This window comes from Catharus ustulatus, chromosome 1 (assembly GCF_009819885.2).
Source record: "Catharus ustulatus isolate bCatUst1 chromosome 1, bCatUst1.pri.v2, whole genome shotgun sequence".
In the NCBI taxonomy this organism is placed as follows: Eukaryota; Metazoa; Chordata; class Aves; order Passeriformes; family Turdidae; genus Catharus; species Catharus ustulatus.
In genome coordinates, this window is record NC_046221.1 from 28,363,671 (window position 1) to 28,371,585 (window position 7,915).

Sequence of the window (7,915 nt, forward strand, 5' to 3'; positions counted from 1 at the left end):
TTACCTTAATTATATTATTTATGGACATTAATGTCCCATTAGGCATTGTCCATACGAAGTGCATCTTAAAAATATATGATAAACTGGAAGTAAGGGTCTATTGCACTGTCGTAAGTGCTAATTGTTTATTGGACTATACAGATGAAATGCTGGTTTGTTTTGTTTATCCCTTTAACTGCTATCATCACATCAAATTACAGGCAAACTATTAAAGATATGCACAAATAAAGTTATATATTTAATTCTTTCCATATAATTACATTTCTACATGTTACATAAATGCTAAAAGCATCCATTCTTTTATGAAACTCAGTAGTGACATTACACTTTCCTAAGATCAAGATGAGAGACAAAAAGGAATTGGTGTCATCAATTAAACGTGACTTTTTATTAACAGAAGAGTTATTAATTATCAAACTGATATTATTCTGAGACTTCAATAAGATAGTTTCAGCAGTATACTGTGCTCTTGTTTTTCCTTATATTCCGTTACATTAAATAAAACAAATCTTGTTAAAAATAAATGCCTTCAAAGTCCAATGATCTGAAACATAACGGCCTGAGAGTGTCGCTTTTCAGGTCCTTTAAATTCACTATATTTTACCCTCACTAAGAAATTCTTAAATAAACCAAGCATCCAAGAAACGTATTCAATAGTTCCTTACATTAGCAGAAAAATGAAAGGAAAGGAAGGAAGGACTTGGGTATAAGTTTCATAACCCATGTGTTTACAGTGAGGAACAAGGTATGCATCTTACATTTGATTTAAGTGTCCTCAGATGGTCATTCTAAAAGCTGTCAGCAGCAAAGAACACTTTAAAACAATGCTGTTATGATATTAGCAAGGAAACAAATATTGGGAAATGATGACTAATACCAACATAACCAAGTTCCAGTAAGCATAAGGCACTATGAACTTAAAGGAACTGTCATTAGCTACTGTGTTTTTTGCTAATTGACTGCTGAGCATTGACCAGATTTTGATCTGGGTTTTCTTACAGGCATAACTGAATAACTCAATGTAATTTGAATTTGAATCTGGCTCTTTGTTCTTGAAAAAGAACTAAGTCATAAAGTGACACAAAGTGGTATTTTCTTTTCTAAATAATCATCATAACATCCAACCAGTCTGATGGTTGCTTCATTCAATTCATAAAGCTGCACAATAGAAATGCCAGAAAAGTAGATTCTTTACATGTGGGCACATCTATATGCTCAGGTCCATTGAATTTCTTATTGTTTCCCATCATGAAAATAAATGACAACCAGAAGAATCCTCAGCATTTGATTCAAACTATAAATATACAGAAAGACACAATTCTGAAATCAGTCAAAATATTTTAAAGAAAAATTGTTGTACCAGCCAAACTTCAGTTTTTCCTGAAATTTATTCTGCATATTTCATTAGCTGCTTATCGTAACATGATATAAAACCATGACCAAAAAATTAAGGAAGGAAGTTGAGATACTAAACAGAAACTATAGAAGAAAATTTAAAATAGATGAAGAAATTGTATAAGATTTACTTTAAAGTAAAATTCAACAAAAATAAAAGAAGAGATATTTCAGAAATAAATAAATATTTCTAACCCTTGAGAAAAACAATAAGGCAAATATAACATAGAATGTTTTATTGTTAAGTATGGTGCCTTCTGTTAGTCTCACTAGCTGAGAATAAACACAGATAAAGGACAGGTAACCTGAAAATACACTCTGCTCCATTTTGGTCAGTATAGTGTTTCAGCTCCAGGTAAAATAGTTAAACTAATTGTTTTGTAAAGTTTCTAAACGAACCAGACTAGTTCACCTTCTATGTATTTTAATTAGTACCAACATCACTGCTTTGCCCCTAGTGTTGAAAAACTGGTAAAATCCTCCCATTTACATCAGAAAATATTGATGCCAGTGGTGGTTTGAATCTACACTTCAGTCTGAGAAAAACCAGACCTGTGTCACCCACCTCTGCACAGGTGCCAGAAGGGAAGTTGTGGCGCTCAGTTACATCAGCACACTCTGCCTACACAACTACAGCAGCAATTTTGCTACTTCAAAGAGTTGTATGAATTTACATATACACAAAGGGCCTTGGTGTTGCCATGGTTTCTTCTTTCAAGGTAAGTGACTCTCAGCTGTGAGACAGAAGATGGCAATGAGTCCACTCCTGTCTGTCCCCTGTAGAGTTACCATAACCCAACAATTAGTGAGCCTCAAGAGCTTCAAGATCCAAAAGAAACCTGTGCTTCAAAAGTGAGATCTGTTTTTTCTGGAGTAACGCATGCAGCAGTACAAAGCCCAGTATACTATAAAGCTGTAAACCAATATATTATTTACAAATTCTTAGAAAATGAGCAAGTAATTTCAGATTACTGTGTGAGGACCAGACGTACACTACAGCCAATGCCAGTACCTGAGCAACAGCCTTCAGCCCAAAGTCAAAACAAAACAAAAAAAATGAGTGGACAAACATTTTAAAGTATTTCATCAGCAGTTAATATTGCAGATATTTATGTCAGAAATTCTTTTTCCTTATTAACATAAGAGTAGCAGTAATATGTCTGTTAACAAAGTGGAGAAGCAGATAGCTTTCCCACAATGGACTTTAAATAACACAGAGATTTTTGAAACTGTATTCTTCATAGATTGCCATAGGTACAGAGAAATAGAGCAAATTCATCTGTTCTAAAATTACTCTTCTGAGTGTGAACTGTGTTAATACACTTAATAATAGATAGCATGTACACAGGTGTGTATGCCAATCTATGTGTATGACTTGCATCTATTACCTATACAACAAAAAGATGAATAACAATTTATTTTTAAAAAGTCATTCTATCATTACCAAAAGTTAAGCTGTAGAATGGAATACAAGTAACAGATGTCTAATTCTTAAAATTATATATACAACGAAGGAATTCTGATCACTTTGTGTCCAGTCTGGGAGCTTCCACAACAAAGAGGTGTTTTTTTCACCTAAAAAACTCCATTCTAAAATCTCCTGGAAGATTTACCAAGAATATTTATTCCAAAAATGTTCTCTCCAAAGTAAAAGAACTGAAGTCCAATTTATATAATAAAATACATCAGAGTTCATTATAGCCTCTGCAATGACAACCTGGGGTACTGAATGTCATGCTTTTTTCAGCCTGAATGAAAATTCTGATTACTGCCATCCACTGTGCAAAGAGTGACAATCAGAGACCTCCAGCAATGAGATGGGAGGATAACCTATTGTTATCTCAAAGGCTGTAATGACTCATCTACAAACCAAAATGGAGAGAAAAGCTAATTCCAAATATATGAAACAACTTCACAAACACTGCTGCTAATTGTGAAGCCAAACATCCAGCACAGGACATATTATCCCAATTAATCATGCTTAAGATATATAGAATGATCCTACTGTGCACAGGATGAGAATCTACTAATCAGTGTTGGGTTTATTTTACATTAAAATTACAGAGCTTTATCCTTCTAGAGTACTGTGCTTAGTCTGAAATACACACTACCAGCCTTTTTTGTTTTATAAAGCAGAAGCCAAGGGCACAATACGCTCTTTTTTGAGTACATTCAAGTCCCTTCATTTCCTATCCAGTCACTTTAAGATTTAAGATTGGCTTAATTCCTAATAATAATAATTAGAAGAAGAACTCTGGAAGAGACTGAAGATAATATTGTCAAACGAAGATTAGTTTAGTTTGAGTAACATAGCAACCTTATACGATAGTTAATACTTTCCATACTATTTTCTTTCAGGGTTACTTTAACCTGTAAAACTGAAATTAAATTCCCTGTGTGCTACTAAGGTCAAAAATATAGCAACACATGACTATTACACAAATTATTTACCCTGTTAATAAAGGTATAGTATTTAACTGACAATCAATGGAGTCTCCTCCAAGAAGTATTCAAAAAACATTGAATATAACAAATTTCTTATAATGAGTAATTTGAACCATAATGTTTAGACAATGGAAGAGTAGAATTCTCCAAACTTTATTTTACTGGAACTAGCCTGAAGCTGTGGGGCTTAAAGCAAACTTGCCCGACTGCAAAGTGTTTCTCTCTTGTATTTTCCAGAGCAGAATCTAGAAGCCTGCAACAATGGCTTGGTGAAGGACACCATGGATATTCTGTTGACCACCAGGGTAGGAGGCAAAAGTACTAGACAGGAACTACCTGGAAAGAGGTGGTGGTGTTTAGAAAGTATCTATGAGTTGTCTACAGGGTTTCTAGTGGGTTGGTGCTGTGGGAGGCAAAGCAGTAAGATGCTTGAGCAGAGAGAGTCAGCTTGTAGGGGGAGATTGCTGTTGGTGGGTCTTTGCTTCTACTGCATTGTGATAATCCTTCCCAGGAGAGAGCGAAGCAGCAGACACTTGGCATTACTGGGGAAGTACACAGACGACTGTTTATTAAAATAAGGAATTTCAAAGAAGAGCCGGGGCAATTAATTTCATTACTCTCTGTTGCTTTTGCACTCTCAAACATAACTGAACACATATTTTTGTGATTGGATGAATGGGTGATCAGATCTTTACAAAAAACCACACAATTGCAATTTGTTTTCTCATTCCTTTGAAGCTATGCTCACAACTCTTTAATCTTAGACTGACAGGCCAAACTCTGACTTCTCATTCTTTCTGAGGCAGACTACCGATCTAGGCAATATATAGGCCATATATTTACAGCAATATATAATGCCATATAATTCAGAAAGATAGAGAGACAGAAAACAAATACTGGGAGTATTTGTTTAAAAAGTTAAACACAAGTTTTCAAAGTCAAATTTGGCCAAAACCAAAGCCCATGAAGTGCCAAGAGCAAATCCTGTGAATTTCAATAGAAAATATCATATACATGAGACACCTCAAAGTTTAATGGCTGAATTGCATGCTCCAAATATACAATAAGTTATAGTCAATATAAATGATTATATTACAATTTAGAAAGAAATTAGATGTGCGAGAAAACACATTCCTCAAAATAAAGGTAAGCTAAAGTAATCATAATCTAGAAAAGGAAAAAAAAATAGGCTTTTTGTTTTACAGATTTTTTTAAGTATCTTCACAACTATTTAGGAAACACCTTGATTTATGAGGAAAAGGACATTTTTCATCTGAAAATGTATACAAAAAACCTCTGTGAACAGCTTCAGTGTTGTTCCCAAGAAATTATTAAATTTCAAAAGGACATTTTTTGAGTTAAGGATATGAAATATAGTAGATTGAAATGCAATTCTAGCTAATCTCTTTCTGAGCTGAAAAATGGTTGCTAGCTCTCCTAGGTGTATGCAGAAAAATAAAGCTCACATTCTAACTCTAAGCATTTCAATTTAAGCCCCAAAACTCAATTACAACCAAAAGTCTTCAGCATGAAAGCTCAAGATTTAAATATCTCTATAATCAGTTCTTATTACTTCTGACTGATTTAATTTCAAAATATTTTGTGCAGCTGGTAACACTCATCAGAGGTGTCCTCTTACTTAATCCTCTGTTGGAACTTAGAAGCTTACCATACCACACTGCAGTCAATACAATTATTTTAATTTATATGCAGCTCTAGACTATAATATTACTAATGAATAAGGACTACTCTTACAACAGTAATTCATGAATCTTCAGGAGATTAAAGTATTCTGTAAGCAGCTTTCAAAATTGGCTTTCATGACTATGTCATGCAAGATCTGTTTTGTCTCACAGAAGATAATTGAATAATGGTGGTATTTTTTTTGACCTTTTGAAGAAGCAAGACAGCTTGGACTGTCAACCTAACTCCATAACACACATCAAACCATCCTTTTTAATAAACACATTATTATTTTCCTTCCAGCTATACTTACTGCAGTGCATCTTTGCTCACATTCTATTTGTTTCTGGGCTCAGAAGAGCCTATTTGTTAGTGGGATTACATCAGGGAATTCATTCAAGCCACTGCAGGCATGAATCTGATCTAGTGGGAAACAATAGCTGTTTTCTATTTAATTTTCTGCAAATTACCTCGTGAAGCTTTGAAAACCTACACAGTGCAGGGGAAGGATCTTGGTCCTAGAGCAACTAGGGGTCTTACCCTTGCTCTGCAGTATTAATGGGTATTCATATCCATTCCAGACAGCTTGGTTTTAAGGATCAAGAGAGCTGAGAACAAAAACTGATGCCCTTTTAGATGACATTTTAGTATGTTCACTCTAGTTGGTGTGGATCTAGTAAAAATCATCCATCTTACCATCGCTGTTGATGCAGACGACAACAGGAACCTGGGTACCAGGGCCACATGGCTTTTCATTGTCAGGAATGCACTCCTCCAGCCCTGTGATTCTCCAGTCATAGCAAGAGGGCTCTTCACAAGGGATGGCTTCCAACAGGTGAGGGCAGTTGCCTGTTCCTCCTGTAGGTTCATTGGTGATGCGACGTTTCCTTAGTTTAAAGCCTGAAATGTTCATGAAAATAACAATTTAACTCTGAAATGTGAAGCCCTTTTTATCTGTCTACATCTGAGTAAAGAGTTCTGTTTCTCTTCTCTGTAAGGCATACCACAGACACTCAGCAGAACAATGCATTTTAGATAATCGAGTAGAAGAACTCATTAAAGGAGGACTAGAGACAAAATTTTACAAGTTTCAATGTTTTGAGCCTCCTCAGGAGGCTTTGCCTTAAACCCCTGTTTATCATTTTCGTGCATGCTCTGGGAAGGAGACAGGATCATTTCCTGAGCATCACTCTTGCAAGATTCATCTCATTGCATAAATCTGGACTACATCACTAGGTTACATTTCTCAAATAAGTTGTTTGTTTTCTTCTCAGATATGTTCCAACAGGAATGGATTATCAAGTGAAATCAGCTTATAAACACTCCCTTCTCCCTCCAACCCTCCAAAATAAAATGGAAGAATAAAAAGACAATCTTGTGAGAAAAAGTAAAACATGGAAATAATCTCAAGTCCTATGAATACATTTTCAGTAACAAACATCAAAATATTCCCTTGCGAGAATTTAAAAATTGCCTTAAGACTACCTAAACTCATTTTTGAATGGAGAAATAGATGGGCCTTTATGTACTGCTCTCTCTTTTCAGGATGGTCCATTGAAAAAAACAGAATAAATACAGTCAGAACCACCTAATCAAATGGAATGGATTCAAGAAATAGTTTCTCTTCTCACATCTTTTCACGGTCTCTTTTGTTTTGTATCAGTTAGTAATATACAGATATTTTTTTAAACTCTGAGATATAACTGTCATTTCTACCAGGGCACAAACTAAACAAGAGAGTTTTCAAACACCAGTTTGCAAGAACTGACTCTTTGAAGATATGCCTCTTAATTCAATTATAGTATTTACTTTAAAAATGCATTTCCATTTATCTTTGGTTGCAGTTGCTGTTTTTTCCCTAAATTGAAGAGTTTGGCCAAATTATGTGCAAAAGGTTTGGTAAGCCCTGACACAAAAAGCTGATATAATTTCAAAATAAATAACTCTAATATCTACAGCAACAAAGGATGGATGCAAATGACCTAGAAATATGTAGAGAGACATGCTGCTAAAAGTGGGAGTGCCTGTACAATTTTCACATCAGTCTCTCAAAAGTGTCAATGCAATTATAAAATAAAATGTAAGAATTTCCAGATAAGAAGAAAACATTGGTAGTTGAGAAAAGATCCCCGCTCATGTGTGCAGGAATAAAGGCTTGCACAAAGTACATCCTAATGTATTTCTATTAGACAGATGTCCAAATCAGTCTCACAAACCTAAACTTTACCCCAGAAAATGTAGCAAATCTTTCAGTCATGAACAGCAACAATAAAAACAGACTACTTGACAGTTGTAGTCAGAGGAGACTTAATCCGATAAATTTGCACATTGAAGTGCTTTTTCCTTCTTGAACTGATCAAGGTTGGGTCAGAGTTCCACAAAACAGCTTTGT

General features: G+C 34.9%; 1 protein-coding gene across 4 annotated transcripts in view; it reads right to left on the reverse strand.

The window, feature by feature from the left end:
* THSD7A (thrombospondin type 1 domain containing 7A) overlaps nucleotides 1-7,915 on the reverse strand; it is a 286,252-nt gene that overhangs the window by 92,992 nt on the left and 185,345 nt on the right. For all 4 annotated transcript variants that reach the window (XR_004419770.1, XM_033076380.1, XM_033076383.1 and 1 more), the window contains one exon: nucleotides 6,220-6,423. Coding sequence is in view for 3 of the 4 variants with exons in the window: in XM_033076380.1 (XP_032932271.1) it covers nucleotides 6,220-6,423 (204 nt within the window). In the remaining variant the exon portion in view is untranslated. The remainder of the gene's footprint in view (nucleotides 1-6,219; nucleotides 6,424-7,915) is intronic.